The 20,925-nt window shown below is 40.6% G+C and overlaps 1 protein-coding gene across 3 annotated transcripts in view; it reads right to left on the bottom strand.

Annotated features, from left to right (window-relative positions):
- The window catches only part of MYLK4 (myosin light chain kinase family member 4), an 82,874-nt gene that overhangs the window by 49,908 nt on the left and 12,041 nt on the right, over positions 1–20,925 (bottom strand). Inside the window, exons 2-3 of one of the 3 annotated variants that reach the window (XM_076330445.1) lie at positions 16,495–16,753; positions 16,212–16,274 (exon numbers count right to left, since the gene is read on the bottom strand). In XM_076330445.1, coding sequence (XP_076186560.1) covers positions 16,212–16,274; positions 16,495–16,753 — 322 coding nt within the window. Of the gene's footprint in view, positions 1–10,404; positions 10,692–16,211; positions 16,275–16,494; positions 16,754–20,925 lie in introns of those variants that run through there. The other 2 variants (XM_076330447.1, XM_076330449.1) reach the window with 2 other exon arrangements.

Here is a 20,925-nt window from a genome sequence, read left to right as displayed (position 1 = left end):
CCATGTTTAGAAAGTCTCCTAAGCGCACAAGACTCATCACCATCTGCAGGTACTTCAGTTCCCAGCTAGCTTTGACATAGATGGTTTATAAGCCAGAAAAGAGGAGCCAGCTTCAGCCATTGCACCATTACATTTTGTGTCACAGGTCTGAACCTTTGTCACTCCAACACCTGCTGTGCTGCTGACAACTACAGTCTTCTAACTTTTCAAGCTGCTCTGACACCATCAGCATCTCTTCAGAGGTCCACAGCCTCTCAGAGGGGCATGAAACCTGATGTCTGTGTTTCACTGCCCAGAGATTACTGGCGAAACCTTACAGGATGAGCAGCACATGCCTGTCACTGCAGAACCAGACGTGGCTATGTCTATCACCAGTTCTTCACCTCAACTCCAATGTGAGTCCCGTTTTTTTGTTGGCCTGGAAAATCAAACAAACGGACTATTCTTATACATGTTTATTCCACAGCTATTATAAATATGCACTCAATTTCCAGGCATTGGCAGAGTTCAAAAGGAGCAGGCTACCGAGAGATTCCCAGGAAGTTAACTGGCTCCTTGCCAGCATGGCACCCAAGCTCCCTATCTCTTAGGACTTGAATATTCCCATTTACGAGCATAGTTGCCCCCTGGCAGCCCAGACTAAGGAAAGCGGAAATGTGGTCAAGAAGGGCAACACCCCCTTTTCTTTTACAAGGACAACAGGATCTTTCACTCCCAGCTACTGTGGTCATGGCAAAGGTACGGAAAAGCCTCTCTAAAGGAAATCCGACAGCACCCAATGGATCTCTTTGGGAAGGATTTATGACAGAGCCAGCCCAAGCACAGTTTGCAGAAGAATGTTTCATTCTTTATCTTTTAGTGGGCTGCTCTGCTGTGTTGTTTAATTGCTTAGTTTGTTTTCCAACTTCTAGCCCATCTCAAGCAAGTCAAGGTACTCCATTCCGACAATCTCTCAAATACCATCCCAGAGAAAGTCCATGAGAATTAAAGACCCATTATAATCAGCAAAAGCTGGTTCAGAAAGTCAGCAAACAAGACTTCTTTTGCAAATTATGATACCTGATCTTCATACCTGTTTTTTCTCTATCTAGATATTCCCAGGAAAAGACAACTCCCATTATAAGCTCGTTGGCAACTCAGAATATGTCCACTCAAGTCACGCACATGTGAATTTACATTCACAGCAGCTGGCTGAAGTCTGATGATTTCTGATCCCTTGTATGTCTACCACAGAGCACATTTACTTGCTATATGATGTGTAAAAGAATGAAAATCATCTGGGAAAGGCAAATGATTCCTGTATCATATTAACCCCCAAAAATTTCCTCCCCACCCCTATAAAACCACAAATGACCTGATATCTTGACTGCTCTTTGTAGAATCCAGCTCCATTTTCATTCCTGAAGATAGCTCTCTATTTTCTACAGGGAAAGGTCAGTAATGCTATGAAATGGAAGTAAAGAATGCCAATCACTTGACAGCAATCAGGCTAATCTCTGCTGCCCACAGTACACAAGTCCACGTAGGCAAAGACAAATATTCTTCTAATAAAAATTGCTATGAAGGACTCTAAAGCATAAAGGTATATTCTGCCTTATAGAACACGGAAATATCTCCCCTTCACCCCCAATGCCATATTCCAGCATCAGCAATTCCAAAAATCTACTTTCATGCTACTTGTGGGGTCTGGGCTAGTCAGATGGCTAAACCATTGCAGAATCAACCCTTAACATAGAACAGTGAAGAAGCCAGCTTAAGTGGAATGGAAAAAGTCCTCAATGAACAACATATGAGAGACTTTGTAAATATATGGGAAAGCCAGAAAGGCAGATGTGGAAGGAGCTGAAAGAAATTGTGAGCATTGAGGAGACTACAGAAAATAAAGATTTCTGAGGGGAGCAGAACTGATCTCACACTATTATACCAGGAAACACATAATCAGCAAAGCCTCATACAGCTCATATAAAATACGGCTCCAGTATGACTATCATCAACTATTGTCAATGCAAAAATCAAGAAAAGCCTGAGAGGAGAAAGAGCAGAAAGAAGAAAAATCCAAGATTTTTTTAAAAAGCAACATCAGAAGCAAGGCTCAAAACATGATAAATAAATCTGAATGTAATATGCTTTATAGGACTGAAACCTGCATCACCTAAAGCCTCTGAGGAATGACTTTCAGACAAAATTGGGATATTAGCTATGTCATTCTTCCAGAAAGGTTTTTCACCACTGGAGGTCACTGTAAACTGTAGCTGCTCTTTATCAGTCCCTCAAAAGAAAAAAATACACTGTACACAAGATATGTAGGATCCACATTTTGGGGTGAGACAGAACAGAACTGAAATATCACTTGCAGAGTATTTGAAAATTACCTGTAGCTAATGAGTGAGGAATTCTCTTTGCTGGAGACAGACGTACTCTTGTTCCAACCTATTCCAAGCAGAGCAATTGGCAGACTGCTGAGAGTTTAGACATGTGCCTGTGTATACACAGGGACCAGTTTTGCACCTGTCAGCCTGCCTTTCTTACCAGTCTTGCAGACACTCTTCCTGAACACCAGCAAGCTAACAACAGGTAAGGTGAAGGGGACACAATGGGAGACCTACTATTGCAGCTCATAAAAATCACAGGGTTTTTTTTTAGAAAACAAATGTAGGATTATCTGCATTAGGATCTTTAAAAAAAGACAAATGTTTGGCAACAGTTCCTAATAAAAACATAAGCCTGCTAGGTTTGAAGGTTTACATCCTATGTAATCCATAGATCACAGTTCATCTGAATGCAATTTTCTTCTCCCTTTTCATTGCATTCAGATGACCATTATTGGGAACACTCTTTGAAACAATTCCTAGCCCACCCCATTCAATCAGATAGCAGTGCCTATATACTATATACATTACAGATTTTAAACTGATGCTCAGACAGTAAAGGGATGTCAGTCCAAGTTCCTGTCTCCCATATTCTAGGAGTCGTACTGATACGAATATCACAGGGAACAGCTGATGTTCACAAAACAGAGATGTTGGGTGACTTTCAGGAAAAATAAGTATGAAAGCACTGGAAAAGAATAAAGAGAAATGAGCCCGGCTAGTTCCCAATGGCTTAAAAAAAAAATCCAGCTTCATAAACCAAAGAATTTACATTTCAGGGATACAACCGAAACTCCCATTTGACTACAATCCTGACAATGAATCAGTGGCAGCTGGGCAAGTTTTATGTGAAATGCACATTTTATTTACTGAAATTCCACTTTTTGGTGGGGAGAGGGAATCATTCTAATGCAGGTTTCTTTATTTTCTGCTCAGTGAAACACAGCAGACCAATTCTTGGCTTGTGTCAACCAGAATAACTCCAAAGGAGTTTGGCCTGGTTTGATCTAAATGGAGAACTTCTGTAAAAGAGAAGCAATCTGGGTCTCTGACAATTTAAAAAGAAATTAAAAAGGGGCCAGCTTTTCTTCGCTCCTCCAATTCATCTTTTAGCTTTCCCTTTATTCTTCTGCACTTTAATCTATTTCAAGGAATCAGCAACAGAAGGCTTATCACACAATCCACGGTGCAGCAAAATCCTAACAAAAACCAAACCCTGCAGAATGAAGCTTGAAAAAATCCTCTGATGTGATTAAAGCATTATACTGGTTAAGCAAAGGCTAGCTACAAAGACAAGTTTACTGAACAATAACTTCATTGCTTTGTTGTGTCATTCTCCTTTTGTTTTTATTTACACATAGAATATGAGCTCCTTGAAAGAGTAATTGCCTTTTTACTGGATGTATGCTCAGACAACCTCCATGTAAACAAATACATAATAGCTAACAACCCTGATTTAATAAAGCATTTCAGCACGTGCTTAACTTCAAGCATGTGAATAGACTCACTGTCAATAATGTGTCATCCAAGACCACCCACATGGTGAAGCATCTCTGGCCATATCCTTTAGCATGTCATTTTAGCTCACATGAAGGTAGAAAAATCTCAGCTTTCCACTGGAACAAACAGTACTTGCTTGTTTGCAATTATAATTGACCAACAGATAGCAGTACTTTAAATGTCTTATGTAGTTTGGAAAGCTATGCTTTAGTGTCATCTAGTTCTTTCTAATACTGAATGACTCTTTTGGACTACAGTGGAGTACCACAAAGACCAAAAGAAGCATGCCTTTAGAAGCTGAGAAGAAAAAAAACAGGACAGATATTGAACAATGGATAGAGAGATGCTCCAAAGCAATGTTTTGGGTTGGTTTTTTTTTCTCTAAAATGTTTATTTGGCATAAACCTCAGTGTTTCATTTGACACTCAAATTAATTCCCATTCCAAATTCATGCTGATGAAACCTGTATATAACACTACAGACATGCACTTTTCTTCTTGACGTTCCTTGCATTGATGGGTCCCTATAAATTATTATGATTTTCAAGCTAGAACACAAAATGCAGTTTCTACAGTCAAATGTAAGTGAAAGGTAATGTGGTTTTTTTATTTTTAAGAGTCCAATTTTTTCTTTGGTGTCTGCTGAAGATTTTGGAAAACCATTCATAGTTCCAGACACTGCATACATTAAGAGTATGATTCCAGATGCAGGAGATCCTGGCAACTATGGGAGACTTGGCAGATCTGGAAATAGAGCTTAAATCATTATTGCCCACCCATATTCTTTCAATTAAGTATTCCACTGATTTTGGAACCCAGAGATAGCTAAGAAGCCAATTTGCTCTACCACAGTCACATGATGCTGAAATGGAGATGACTGAAGAATTTGTGGGGGAAAAAAAAATCATCTCCCACACACTTGGCAATTGCTAGCTAATAACATGAAGGCTTTCTTACGTGTGTCAGAGAATACAATTCCAGATATAAGAAACAGGTGTGATAAGGAAGACATTTCTTTCATTGCAAGGGTGTCACGCTGCTGTAGTAGTATGCCTCAGGCCCCGTCCTGGAAGTCAGAAATCTGGCTTATAGCCCCGCTTCTGTCACAGATCTGCTGGGTGACCTTGGGTGCTTCTTTTCATCCCTCTGAGCCCCTGCTTCTCCATACAGTTCTGTAACGGCCTGCCTACTTAGACTGTCAAGTCTCTGATGTGACAACTGTCACTCACTCACAGTGTCCATAAATAATCTCTAATGCAGCGAAACTTTGTATTGCCTGAGGACATAAGGAGCAAATGCTCATCCTGAGCTGGCCTCCTGAACTATCTAACCATGCATGAAATTACTGCTAATGAAGCAGGGGGACCACGTACAGCACAGGTGTGTGCCATGAATAGTGCAAAGAGGCATCACACAAGCTTTCTTTACAAGTCCCATACTAGCCCTCACAAACATTTTGAATCCATCTGTTGGCAACTGGTGGCAGCCAGAAAATATTTCATTGGGATTCTTTAAGAAAATCATTAAATAAAATCTCTTTGACTTGTTAGGAATTCCAACCATGAGTTCCTAGCTAAAGATGTTCATGCTTGTTCTCCGGAGTAGCTGCCTGGTAAACATAAACAATTTTTAATAAGTAACTTACAGTTGAATTTACAACTTATATTTGTTGTACAACTTTATTATAAAGATTTGTAATACGTATTTTATTATGCAGCATCATGTGTACAAGGTGTTCTGCTTACAGCAAGTAGAGTGCTGTAAATACTGTGTTTAACAAACCCGGTAACTACCATGACAGGAGAGGTAGTAGTTGTGTGTGGAATCAGGACAATGAAGAGAAAATGCCTTCAAAAACCTGGGCAATTTAAGTATTTGGATAAATCCATACCTTTGCATGTGTCTCTATTTTAACAGACAGTGAGTTACTCTACAACTAAAAATGAAGCGCGTACACAATGGAGTTTAAAGATACAGACCTTGGATGTAGTGCTGGAAAGCTGCAACAGGGAGACAGATCTGCCTTTTAGCAGCTAGAATATTGTCTCAAAAGAAGGACAGCTTAGAGGATTAGAAGTGACTAAAATAAAAATACCTCTTTATAGAACCATAAGTTAATAGTTTTAGTCTATTTGTCTGATTCATTTGTCCTAATCTTCTGAATTTTGTTCATTCTTCCATTTTAGTGGTGCTATATGGACTTACGTTTAGACCTTCCAACTCTTTAGATGCCCTCACCAGCAAGCTACATTTCCATACTGTACATTTCTGTTCTTACAGAACAGAATAGGTTTCTTATGAAACCATAATGAAGCTCTGTTAACATACAAGTTGGAAGAAATACACAGGGTAGGTATAAACAGGAGACCTAGGATGCCTCTGGGATGGTCTAAAACATGCAGGACCAAGAGGCTTTAGGCAATTTCTCCAGATTTAGAACTATCAAACATGGGTCTACCACAAATTTCAGAAAGACAGCAGAAAGTGTTTGGTTTGACAAAAGCAACGATTCTCTTGGTGAACATGTCCTTTAAAATGTAATGATGATATTAAGGGCTGTGGCATCGTCAAAGGTCAACAGAAAATCATCTTGCACCTTGTTGTCTCACTGCCAATAATTAAGATAAAAGGCTGTAATTTTCTCCTATCGTCTTCAACTACAGTCACTATTTAAGATATGAGGTCAACTAAACAGGCTCATAACTAGATAGGGTCATAGCTGAAATTAAACCTATCTGCCCATGTATCTGCTCTATCACTGTTTAGTCCAGGCATGGAGTTAGGGAGATCTTCTGTACCAGTATGTCTGCTTAGTTAGCCTTGAAGACAAGCAGCTATGGAAAAATACCCTCTCTTCTTTTTTTAGTATCAATAACAAATTCCTTTACATGTACTATAACAACATCCTGTGTGCTTTCTTTAACATAAGGTCATATTATAGAGCCCCATTTTAATTTTCCTCTCAGGAATTTCATTTGTAAATGTCAATCAAGCACTTAAAAGTACTTGACCACATAGTACTTAAAAAAATCCACCCTTATATACTATACAATGCATGCCTAACAAACAGTTATGTTTTCAATATAAGCAATTAAGGGATTTGTTTAACTCGAGAGTGAAAAATAAACCATTTTCAGCAAACAGAGAAAGACCAAACACCAGGAATTACGTTGGATTGTCCATATAAGTGGAAAAATGAAGATCCTCAACTCCTCAAAATGCCCATTACACATGAGGTTTCCATTCGAGGTGACAGAAATGTGACCTCTCCTATGCAAGGGCCCTTGTTTGGAATCCTCATGCTGCACTCAGCACTGGAAAGTCACTTTTACTGCACCGTGACTTCTGCTAAATGTGTCCACTAGACATTGCATAAGGGTGCCAGAAGAGAAAGGTCACAGGGACGGTCTGGATGTATCTCCCTGCACCTCCGTATATATTACAAATTGGCTGGGGAGGTAACCTGTAATGAGACACCTTTGAAAGATCATGGCCAAAAGAATTCTTTGCTAAGCCATGCATCTAAGGTCAAAGAGGAGTTTTTAAGGGAAGGAGGTATTTTTCTAAACAGATAAGATTCAACATTTTTTACACTGAAATAAAATATCTATGCCTTTGCTGTATCAAAACTGATCTGATTTTTGTATGGTTTAACAGTCACATATTCCAAAGGTTATGACCAACTTCTCACTATGGTATTCATGGGATTAAATAAAAATCAAGGAGAATGAACTGGGGAAGGAAGGAGTGAATTGCATGTAAATGAACACCAGAAAAATAAAGAAAACATCTAGAAGCTGCTACAGATTTTTGAAATTTTAGATCCTGGACCAAATGGTGTGCAGGACCTTTGCAAAGTAATCAGCATTCATGAAATGGCTGGGATCCAGTAGGCTGAGAGTTCGGAGGCATGCCTCCCCTCAGATCTCAGCATATAGCTATGTAAAGAGGATACTAGACAGAGAATCAGCAATTTCATTTCCATATTACAGATGTCTCTGTACAGATGTCACTGGCTGAGAGCATGACCTTAGGAGACTCTTCATCCATCTCTGTACCTGTTTCTCATTTTACTTCTCCCTTACCCAGCTGTTCAGACAATGGATTCTGTGGAGTGGATCCAACCTGTACTGTGCCTCACACAATCTCAGTTAGGGTCTCTGCTTGCTCATAATAACACACATAATTATTACCAAAGGCCCTTTACAACCCACTGAACAGATACAGGTTTACTAAAAGTACAGTTACCTGCCACTGGCAGTAGTATTCTGCTGTAGTATCACATACAGAAAGAAAATGCATTTACTGAAAGTTACTTGTTACAGCTCTAAATTGTCTTTCTCGATTAATGCTGCTTTGAGGAAGAAGCATCATGACCAAAGGGCAGCCCTGTTCCCTCACACTCCTTTAGGAAGCCAAACTCACATTTTCTCCAGAACGACAGAAAAGTGAGCAAGACCCATAGAGCTCTTTAGAACCCATCCCCCTTCTCTCCTCACTTTTGGAGTTCAAGGAGAGTACCATTCTCAAATATGAACTCTGGTAGAGATCACCAGCCTTTCTGATCACACCAGCCATGTGTCCAAACCTTCACAGGACTTGAGGGCTACGGGACACTTATCGGCATGCAGAGGAACAAGGGAGCTCTAGGAACAGTTTACTCGCAGCTGACAACAATACTTCTCTAGAAAGAGAGGGGGAAGAATGAGTCTGGAGTGGACATGCCATGGGGTCCTGAGATGACACAGCAATCTTGGTCACAGGCTGCTGTTGGCTCATTTCCTCCCAAAACTAAGGATTCAGATTATCCAGGAGTCCCTGCACGAGCACAGCCCTACTGGCAGTCCCCAGCAAGGACACTTGCCCTGCTCTTGAAATACTTCTGAGTCCATGCCACCTTTCTAAGTATGAGGACTTACGAGATAGCCTGGGAAACTTGCACTTCATGAGAGACCTTTTAACTCAAAAGAACAAACGTAACTTATATGCAGAGCAATCAAAACCCAAATGTCTGACAGATGTTACCACTCCAAATTTCAAAAGTGGGTTCACGACGCGTGCAACAAAAACTGGCAAAGAGCTCTGACAGTCACTGACTTATGCAAAATTCAGGAAAAAAAAAACTTTAGTGCAGGTAAGGACTAGAAAGCAATCTTTGGTAGTCTTAACACTGGGTATTTTAAAATCTGTTTTCTTCGCAGTGCAATGGATATAGTTCTCTTGCTAACAAATATCATTTAATACACCGGCCTTAGGTCTTAAAAACTGTAAAATAAATTGACAGTAGCAAAACAGTAGAAGTGCAATAAAAATAGGACAGTGGAATGAAATGAACTTCTTTTCCTTACAAACTACAATTCACCCAAGAAAAAATGCAAAACCTTAGTGAGCTAGGCATAAACAAAAAAGTGGATCTTTTTTCAAGCTCATCTGCGAGTGCTGTAACAGCTTCAGTCTGCATCAGAGATAAAATGCAAACCACCAACCACAGACTTGATTTTTTTTATTTTCAGTGAATCAACAGAAACCACTTTCTGTAAAGAACAGAGTGCTAGTATGTTTTTTACTTCTATTAATTATATTCTCTTTACCACTCTTGACTGTCTTGCATGAAACACACAATTCTATAGTAATATTTCAATTATCCTCCTTATCACTGTCCTGCAAGCTCCTCACACAATGTGTGAAAAACTCTGTTATATATTCACATTAGGTCATGGCTCTTTTGGCTAACAGTACTAGAAGAATATGCAAGTGTGAGATTGCAGACTTTTCAGATCTCAAACCTTTGACATGAAATCAGTTTTGAGATTCTGCAGGTGGATCTCTTCACAGAAAGAAAGAAAAATTTCATTTGCAGCAAACTAATTAAAATCCTAAGCATTCTGGCAATCTACAACCTTGGAGCTACTTTAGAACAAGTGTCCTCCTTTTTGCCTTTCTAAACTCATCCATTTCTTTTGCTTAAGCAATGTTTCCTGTTAAGAATTCTTCTAAAAGCTCTTGAGTCAAAACACAACGGGTCGTCACAGCACTGTATGACTTTCTGGGAAATCACAGCAAACGTAAATACTATCTTTGACTGCAACATCTGGCGATGTTACTTCTTTGCGGAGACAATGCTACGTTCACTTGACAACAACAGGAAAATAATGGGCATGAGTCTTACTGGGGATCTCCGAGTCCCACAACAAGAAGGGCTGGCAACCTTGCTCCCACCCTGGTGAAACAGGGTAACCTTGAGGCAGTCCCTTGTACTGCACCCAGTAGGGGTCACTAGAGGATGCATCATGTTTTAAGGGCAAGACAAAGCACTCCGACAGCAAGGGGAGAGATGCACCCTCGTGAAAAGCACATCAACTGTCTAGGATTTACTGCCAGAGAGATTCTCGTAAAAGAGAGGAATATGTGCCGCTCCATGAAAGAACAGATAGGTTTAACTGGCTACATCTGAACACAAGCAGCATTCATCCAGTTAAACAATATCGATACTGATCAGGGAAATATATCTAACTTACTAGAAGTATATCTACTACCTGTGCATTTCCAGATGCAGGGATTTCTTTCTTTCTTCCATAGCTTAACACAGTCCACAAGGTGTGCCAGAGGTACGAAGCCAAAAGGCAGAAACTACCTGCAATCCAGGCAGCATTTCTTTGCAGGGGTAGATCCATTCCTTTATTTTTAATCAGCTGATGAACTTGGTTCTCCTGCTCTAGCAGATGCAATTTGGCAGGCACCCTCAAAACCCTGCCCAGCTCTGTAAGTACCACCTAGCTAGACAAGGATCGGACACGCAGCAGGATCCCATCTCACACTTCAACACATTCCCTGAACCTATAAGGAAAAGAAGTGATGGCCTACTGACAAGCGTGAAACAGGTGCAGGGATCTACACATGAGACGTGTGTTGCATGGACTTGAAAGGCAATTACTCTGACATCCCAGAACTTCTCAAATGAAAGCAAAATGTTAGCGCAATCCCTTTGCAGTTAGCAGTTCAGGCCACCGGTCATCTTTTTTCCCTTTTAATAGCCAAGAAATGGGAAAAAAATACCCAAAGAGAAAAATTCAAGACAATCACTTAAAATGTGTCATAGTGCACATGCATAGGAAGGTCAGTTTGAAATGCTATGGCTTTATTGTCTGCAGTCCCTTCTGTTCCTGCGCTTGCAGTCTATCTACATTGCTCCCATATCCAAACCAGAAAGTGGATCCTAGCTGTCTCCCCATCTCATATCCAGCATCTGCTCACCTGCCAACCATCAAGTCCTTGATCCAAAGGATGGAGGTGCCCCATAATTTTAACCACATGGATGTGAGATTTTCAATATCATCAAGGTAACTTCTTTCCCCTAAAATTTCCAGAAACAGATAGACTGCTTCTGCTCAATTTTCCCAAGCAATTCAATGTGATGCAAATTCTGCATGGAAAATTTTGGCTTGAGCAGCCAAAACCTGGGAAATTTTTAAACAGGATCTTAAAATTGGAAATGGTAAGCAACTTTAATAAAAAGTCCTTCTCTCAGCTCCATTATAAGCCCAGGGAAGCTGTTTTACTTCTAGAGATAGAAAACTAAAAATCTGAGGAACAAAGTGTGTCATGGTTTATTGTCTTTTATATAAGGATACATATAAGAATTGTGAAGAACTATTACATGAGGTCTTAGGTCTATATATAAGGAAGGAATCCTTATATATAAGGATTATACATCTTCTGTGCAACAGGTGCCCATAATTACAGAGCACTAACAGTCATTGTGGAAGATGAAGCAGTAGGAAGAAACAGTGCCATTTCTTCTCTGCTTGTGTATTTATCTGATTGGAGGTGAATAAGCAAAGAATTTAAAACACTCCCTCTGGCTGTGGAGAAATATGAGCACCAGAAATCTCAAGTACTAAAAATTCACAAATCAGACTACAAAAATCATGACATCATTTGAAAAAAGTCAAGAGATTAAAAAATTACAATGAGTGTTGTCCTTTCCTTAGTCAACTTCTGGCTTCTGAGACTTCAGAGCACTCTCAGGTCACATTTTGAGTTATTATGTAGTTGATATGTTGGGGAGGGTGGATTTAGTTGTGTTTTTTTTCCAACTGGGAAACCTTGATACTCCTCTCTTTCTTTCTGAGACAGACAGACATATATTCTCACAAGAATGGGAACTGGGAGCATTAAGTAAAACAAAGCTGCCTGAAATCACGGAATCACACACATTGCCACATGACAACAGAGTGCCATGAACTCGGGACCTGAAGAGTGCACCGCAGAAAGGATATTCTGTAAAGCTGCACCAGGCTGAGGTTGGCAACACAATGCCTGCTGACAGCATTTCAAGCAAGCTGAAAAGGAGGTTGGTAAAAAAAACTGAGCGCAAACTTGGCTGAAGTCCACTTAGACTTTTCTGACCATACCGAGCCAAGCTATAGACAGGGTGCTTTGATTTCAAGGCTGAAGAAAGCCTTGAGGGTTTTGGTCTCTTCATTAGTTAAGAAGTCTCACTGCAAATGTACAGAATCCCTTGCAGGATTTTTAAAAGAGTCATTCTTGATTAAAATTGTAAAACAAGAAATAGGTTTCTGTCAAAATATTTAGATCAGTATCTTGAACAGTGTTTGGGGGCAGAGGAAAGTTATTTTGGGTTAAATTATGCAACAGTGATCATTTTGTTCCCTGTTCAAAATACTGCCGTGACTCGGGCCTCCCCTGGAAAAAGGAACTTGCAAAGGTATCGTTACCACCATGATCGTTTCCAACACAGAGGCTGCAGAGAAAGTAACTGCTAGAGAAATTGTGGCGGTGGTCAAGAGGGAGAAAGAAAGCTCAAAGGAGACAAGGCTGATCACATTCTGACTGGAGACAAGGAATTAGAGGACAATTAGCCATCCCCAGACCCAGCTTAACTGAACACCAAATATTGAGTACATCCAACAGTTCCAGCTGGGCTAAATATTTAAAAGTTAGTCCTTAAACTGTTTTCAGAATATCATCAAAAGGATACTTTTGCATGGAAAATTGTATTGCCAACTCAAGAAACAAAATACCAGTAAGAAGTATTTTTTCCACCTTTGTTAAAAAAAAACCCTAAAAATCAAGAAAACAAACACCTGTTCTGAACTGAAAGTACTCCAAATGTCTCCAGAACTTCAAAATGAACAGGCATAGCAAGAATCCATTCAAATAAAACTAGCTAGTGGGAGGTTTAATCCTTACTGAACGATTGTTTCCCTAAAAGAGCAGGATTAAGAAGCCCTGAAATACGGCAGTAAGGAAAGAGCAGCTCTGCTTCTTGCCACTTCTGTTCTTTCAAGGAGGACAGCAAGGGCAGTAAAGCTACTAGAGGTTATTGCTTATACAACAGTAAGTTGCAAATGACAAAGTCTTACTTTGGTTACTAACTTGGTAAATATGAGCCTAGGAGCTTCTATAGTTCTGAATGCCACTCATAGAAACGAATCAAGCTGCACACATGGAGCCAGGGTTTAAAAACAAGTCACTGACCCTGAAGAAGATAATTTTACCGTATTTAAAACTCAACAGTCATTGGGGAGAGGGAGTTAGTGCCCTAATTTCAGATAGTGATTCAAAATTGAACAATTTGAACTGCATTCTCGCACCCATCATTTACCAGGTAAGAGCCAGAAGGAAGAGACTGCGGGTTTGCTGACCAACAGCGTGCAGCTTTGGCTGGGCCATCAGAAGCAGTCTAGGTGGGGAATGTGGAGCTCACTGGGAGCTAATGCAGCTGGGTAAATTGTGTGCTAGTTTCACAATCAATTTACCTTTGCATAAGCTGGTGGTTTGTCAAAACCAACATTGTCAAAAGTGGTGGTTTTACCTTCTCACAGCTGCTTGTTCCCACCCTGTGCCACCCCGTCCCTTGGACCAGCACAACCCTCTGGTGTGGCTGTTCAGTGCAATGGGTCAAGGACAGATGTGGATTTTTATTCTTTTTTTTCATTTGATTCTCACACATGAAAACCATTCCTATAAAACAAAATGTCTTTCGCTTGATAATGTATCACCTGAAGCAAAACTTTGTGTTCATTCCTGAAGACAAAACTTAGCCAAGACACAAAGCCATGTGCTGCCTACTGTACAAATGGGGGGCAAGAGGACATTCTGAACAAAGCACATGTAAAACAGGTAAAGAGCAGTTTTGCCATGAGTTATTTTGAGTCATCCTCTCCAAGAGCTGGTGGAGAGCTGGTGTGGCAAAGAGTGCCATCTAGAGGACTGCAACACCACAGCTTGTTCACAGCACCAAGACATACAGTACATTACACTGTAAAGTCATTATTCATAATTGATGGTCAACAATTGCTGGGTTTGCTTTCCATAGTTGTCTTTTAATGGCTCTGGAAAGTCTTTTTTTTTTTTCTTTTTTAGATTAGGGTTTTGGGGGGGGGGGGGGTTGCAAGAATATACTGTACTGAAAGATGAAAATTGTGTTTGCTTATTTTATAAAAAATGTGTCCAGAAAAATAGTTGCCTTGAGGAAGGGCATCATTTTCTTCTGTAATTATAACCAATTAGTCTCAGAATAATTATTTCTTCCAGCAAGTACACAGTTTGACCACTCTCTTCTAAATGGTCTCTTGAGTTGTAATCCCCTCCCATTGAAGCTAATAGATGTTTTGTCACTGCTTTCAAAGTGAGCAGGACTTCATCCACAGAAATTACGTACATATGCCCATAAGCATACACATGTAAATGCATACATCTGAGCAAAGTTTACTGTATTTCCTGCCAGCGCAATCTACTTTCCTTCCTTTCCTGATCAGTATAATAAAACTGTTCATCAGGCAAGCAGACCAAGCTAAGACCTTTCAAAGGAAGGTCTTGGTTTTCCTTTCATCAACAGCACAGCTAGGGCCCAATTCTGTAACCCATTGAGAAATTCCAAAAAAATTTGTGTGAAAGTTAAGTTTTGCAATTAACTTCTAGGCTTGTAAAAGCTTAGGAGAAATATAACTAATGTTTACATATCTGGAAACCTCATTCCAGTGAGGTATATTACCAGAGTTCAGCTGGACTTGCCTTTCACCTTTGAAGTCTTGTCCCCAGGAGACTGATGAGCTAAAATGGGAATACAGAGCTATTTCTCGAGCTTGCAACTAGCCACCAGCTGTTCGTCTTCTAAACCTATTCCTTTCTCCCCTACTGCACCTCCAAACTCTCCCTGCCTTTTCTTACAGCATTCCTAACAGCCAGTTCCAACCATTAGATTGAAGAAGCAAACATCAAGAGTTTTTGCAGCAAAAAGTGGTGGAAAATCCCCCTACCTCAGCTACTTTCTGCAATTTGTCATCAAACTAAGACACATTAACATAGGCAAAGCAGCTCACAGAGCCTTTTTCTTGACCCTAAAGGGACAAAACACAAAGGAAGAGCTACATGGCAGCAACAGCTGTTTTTTCTTTCTCACCTGTGCAAGTTGTGATTTTCATACTGGAAGAAACCTTTCTTAAAAGAGCTAATAACATCCTTCAAACCCCAACCACCCAGATTTATTTTTTTTTAATTCTCATTTTCACTGTAGCACTAAATAAAACTCTCTAAAATAAACACATCCTACCTATGTGAGACATGCTTTGTTTGTTTAATATATGGATCATTTTCTTTCTCTACAAAGTAAAATTCGTAGTAGCTTACTGAAGACTGGAATAATCTTGTACAAAAGTGACCCAGCAGATTAAGAAATACCAAAAATTCAACTTCTTGAGTTGTGAATACAAATGAAAACATCATGAAATTTACTTTACTCCAATGCTTCAGGGTATCATCTGAACGAAAAAATATTCAGAATAGTTGAAAAACTGCTCTACCATATCAGCACAATCAGCACACAAACAGCCACAGCACAAATTTTTCAAGTCTTTTCACAAACTGGTGTGTAAAATTCATTTCTCATTGCCCTATTGCAAGCACATTTTCTTAGTTCTTGTCTAAATAACGTGTCAACAAAAATACTGGTTGTCTAGCCTGTCCCACAGAAAAAGCATAATACAAGGGAATGTGTTGCTATTTATAAACACATTTTGGCTGATCACAGAGCCATTTTCCTGCCAGAGACCCCATACTATGATGCCCAGCACCGTTCTTACTGGAGATAGGTGCAGCACAGAGATACAACAGACAACATTTGGCCGTGCAAGCATGGCACGCAGCATGTAACCATGCCCTGCTCCCCCAGTGTTAATGGGGAGCAAAGGACAAAGCTGCCTTAGTTCCTCTGGGAAATCTGCTCTTTCCATGGGATTCATTCAGTCCCCACTAACTCCAGAGCTGTTAGATAGGACAAATGCTTTCAAAACATGAATCCAAGAAAAACCATGTTTACCTTCTGATTTTTAAGAGCTGCAGAACCACACAACTTCTTTACAACTTCTGAATATAAGTCCAGCTGTAAATAAACCCCAGAATAAAAACACACGTGCTTGCTTCTATGAATCCAAAAGATTAAAAGATGCTGACTGGTCTGTCACAGCTGCAATACATTTTCACAGATGATAATGAAAAATTCAACTCTACTTGGAAACACACATAGTAAACTCTAACTAGCTGAAAAAAGAAAGGGACAGTGCTTTGGGAAGACAAAATTAATTATGCAGTTAGTTAGTTACCTTTTCATCTTCTGTTCCAGGATGTGATTCACTGAATTTTTCTTCCTGAAAGCTTCTAGTCCTCTCCATTTTTTCCATGCTCTGAAAAAAGGTTGTTTTTTCCAGTCTGTTGCTGTTGTATCGTGTATTGATCTCTTCCAGCCTGTTAATCTTAAGTAGCTTCATACTATGCCCAGTTAATTTAATGTCTGTTTTCCTCTCCACCTTGGATTCATAAACCAGTGAACACTCATATCTTCTGATTTCTCCTCCTTCTCGGCTGTACAAAAGAAAGACAAATAAGAAGCATCAGTGTTATTCATGCATTTTACCTTAGTATGCTGCCATTGTTGCAATATTTTATATTTCAACTCTCTCTCCTTATACTTTCTGAACCAATACACAAATACAGAGTTCACAGCACTAGCTGTTCACAGATGCTCTTCTACCTACTCATCTACATTCAACACCAGATAAGTCAAGCAGGCTACAAGACCAATGTAATTTGTTCATAGAAACTACTTAGCTCTATCATATCAATACATGTTGCTGTTGCTTGCAGACCTTGCTTGTCGGTCACTCCCCACTTTTTAACCACTCCAGTGGTTCCCTGGTGCTCAATGTATTCTCCTTCTCTCTGTTGCAGTTCCAGCAAGTTGACATGCGAGGACCCAGTTATTAAGTCCATTAAGATTTTAGATATTAAACAAAGTGGTTTAGGCCTGAACACAGTCCTTCCCTCTCTTCCCGCTATCCTATACCACAGAAATAGGTAACTGCCAAAATGGTGGTGATTTCGGGCCCTCTGTTGAAGGCTGCAGAAGAGCACAGTCCTCAGCTGGGTTCCTTCCCACTGTAGGCCCTCACTATGTGCCTAGCACTTATATGATGTAGGATCATCGAGGCTTGTCTAATGGTAAGATTGGCTGGAAAGTTATTGCAAGTCAAGCTGTTAGGTTTGATTAATTCTCTGTAGAAGGGCTTTTATTCCACAGTAAGGTGATGGGTTCTCCCCCCCCCCCCCAAGTAATCACTTGGTTACACTTGGAAAATATGTCCTTTTGCACGACTAATTTTAAAAAAGTAAGAGAAACGACTCTAAAATTTCACTTAGCAACTCTGTGTAGACTCAGGAAATAGAGGACAAAAATGTTTTCCTTGTTATTATTGCAACCCTGTCTTCACTGTACTGGAAACCCAGCTACAAAAGCACAGCGCTCATGCTTTAGCTCTAGAAAGCTGAATCTGGTCAATCTCATTACACAGCTCATGGTTTTCATTTTAACTTGCATAACTACCATAAACTATATGGCATAATTAAGAATGTATATACAACCTTACAGTCATTAGCAGCACAGAGAAACAGCTTTCAGTGTACAACCAGAGACCCAATTAAATCAGTTATTTTTACCTGAACACCTTCCAACAGAAAATGTTCCTGTGTTTTGACCCCACATCTGTGCACATGCAACAGATTAGATGTATACCTACATCAACTAACTGCACTGCCCATAGTTAGCCCTCCAAACTTTTCCCAGATGCGAAAGATGCCACGTGCTATCATGCGTGACACAGGAGGTGGCTTGCTAGTGGTGACATTTATAGATGATGGACAGCAAAGGACAGTGCAAGCTTGCAGCTTGCAAATGAGCCTTCCAGGGAGACTCCTACTACCACGTTATTGCAGCCCTAGAGCGCGCTGTTAATATGTTGTCCTGATTTCGGCTGGGCTAGAGTTAATTTTCTTCCTAGTAGCTGGTACAGTGCTGTGTTTTGGATTTAGGAGGAGAATAATGCTGATAACACACCGATGTTTTAGTTGTTGCTAAGCAGTGCTTACACTAGTCAAGGACTTTTCAGCTTCCCATGCTCTACCGACTGAGAAGGCTGGAGGTGCACAAGGAGCTGGGAGGGGGCACAGCCAGGACAGCTGACCCAAACTGGCCAAAGGGACATTCCATACCATGTGACGTCATGCTCAGTACATAAACTGGGGAAAGCTGGCCGGGGGGGCCGCTGCTCGGGGACTGGCTGGGCATCGGTCGGCAGGTGGTGAGCAATTGCACTGTGCATCATTTGCTTTGTATAGTTGTATTACTATTATTACTATTATTATTATTTTATTTTATTTCAATTATTAAACTGTTTTTATCTCAACCCACGAGTTCTCTCACTTCTACTCTTCCGATTCTCTCCCCCATCCCACCGGGGGGTGGGGGGAGTGAGCGAGCAGCTGTGTGGTGCTCAGTTGCCTGCTGAGGTTAAACCACGACATACGTGAGGTGCAGGGACACCAGCATGGGACTGTAAGACATTCATCATCTGAAGAAGTCGTGCACCCGGTATGTAAAAATGCCAGGTCTGCTGCTTCTAGCCTCTATCATCAGCTTTCATGGCACTGACATCCCTTTCCATTCCCTTCAAGTGAAAGGACACCTTACAAGATTTTCTTCCCATTTCTCAAGAGCAGGGTTCTTCAGTTTTCCTGAATGCACTGACAATTGCAGGCGACATACCACAAGGGCTCAGTCTAACCTTCGAGCCATTATTCTACAGATCCTTTGATCTACTCGACACCAAGGGGTGATACAACGTACTCCAAAACCGTCAGAAAAAACACATGATGTTTCTAGATGCCCTCCCGCTGCCTCCATGTCTCCAGCTACTCAAATGCAACAGTGTTTTAGAGCGACCTGGCTGTGAAGACTACTTCTGTCCAGACAAGACTGCAACCAGGGAAAGCTGATTCAGACTCTTCATAGCTCTTCAAAGAGCACATCCTCTAGGTTATGATCACCAAATGTGGCCATCCATCTAATGAGAATGACATGTCCTACTGAAAGGACATGTTGTTCCTTCAAGCTGACCAATGGGCCAGTTACCTGGGAAAATATTAATGGGACGGCAAACCCGAAGGTATTACTGGGCTCTGTTACCAAGCAGAGACTAGGACTGAGTCCAAACGTGATTGCCCTCTCCCCCATTATTACCTTAATATATCCCTGAAACAGTAAGGTAAACAACGGAAAGTTTCTGAGGTGTGCACAGCGAAATTTGTTTGCAAGTGCCTCCTCCACAGTCCTAGAGAAGCAATCCCACCCTGGTCATGTGCCACTGAGCAATGGGAGGCTATGGCCTTCCACCTCATTAAAAGGAATAAGGAAAAAAAAAAAAATGTTCAAATGGCTGTTGAGCTCCGTTTCCCCCAAAGGAGGGTGAAAACCTTCCCCCCATCATTTACATTCCCCAACTTTGGCCTGGAAGATGCTTTCCTCTGGTTTGTCTTCAGCAAGCCAATCTCTCACTTTAAGTAAAATAGTTTGCTTCATGAACCACGTCTTCCCTTACATGCTCAGAAACCACACACACGTCATAAAAACACAGAAAACTTGCCTAGCTGTATGCACAGGGGGTATATACCTACAATCCTACTGCTTTTCTGCCCAATAGCAGAAAATAAATAAATTTGCACAATAAAAATATAAACAATACAGTAAATGTTTATAAATGTAATACAATTGTACATTATAAACAATACAGTAAATGTTTAGAAATAGAAATGGGCAGGCAAATAGGTATCAGCCAAAAAGAACAACCCACAAACAACCCCTTTTTCTTTCACCATGTTTTTAGATCGTAACCCCTTCAGCCAGAACTAGGTTTACATGATGGGCCATAAAGCACTTTGCTCAAAACTCAGTCCTTTGGCCTCCATCTTCAGTTCAAATAAAAACTTTATTTCTGACCCGTTGGCCATCTGCAAACCAGCCATTTTCAAAATTTAAGCCTGGGGACAGGTACCATTAGCCAGCAGCCAGACTTGTTTACCTCCCAGTACATCTTGACATTATACTGACCTGCATTTTACAAGCTGGGAATGATTATGTAACGGTATATAATTAAACCTAAATATATAATTTAAGAAAGAAAACAAGATGTAATGTGGAAAGAATTACCAGTGGCTCAAGTTCAGGTGGTAAATTAGGATGCAAATGGTACCGTTTACTACACTTTTCTTTCAAATACAACCTGCCCTGCACTCTGCATAATACAAGAGATGTATTTTCTTCATTAAAAAAAAAAAAAATTATTGGTAGCTCTTCAACTTACTACGAAGTTTTCACATATTTCAACGAACAACCTGGCGGACCCCCAAATACACAGACCTTAACTATATCGATCAGCATGACCCTGAAGTAGCTCCACAGTGCTTCAGGCCATTTGAACGGGGCCAGTGTGGCCTTGCTCTTCTCCCACCCCTTCCCCAGGCTTGGCTGCACAACCCCACTGAGGCACCGTGCTGGCTGGAAACCTGCATGCCACAAAGCTGGCAGTGACAACCCTGCACTGTCCTGGAATCACAGCCTGAGAGACCCCAGAGATACTGTGCATCCCAAATAGATTTTTCAACATCTTATCTCAAGGTAGAAAAACAGCAGCACTGGTTACAGA

Source organism: Aptenodytes patagonicus, chromosome 2, assembly GCF_965638725.1.
Source record: "Aptenodytes patagonicus chromosome 2, bAptPat1.pri.cur, whole genome shotgun sequence".
In the NCBI taxonomy this organism is placed as follows: Eukaryota; Metazoa; Chordata; class Aves; order Sphenisciformes; family Spheniscidae; genus Aptenodytes; species Aptenodytes patagonicus.
The sequence above is the reverse complement of the archived record's forward strand: the minus strand, read 5'-3'. Positions and strand labels throughout refer to the sequence as shown.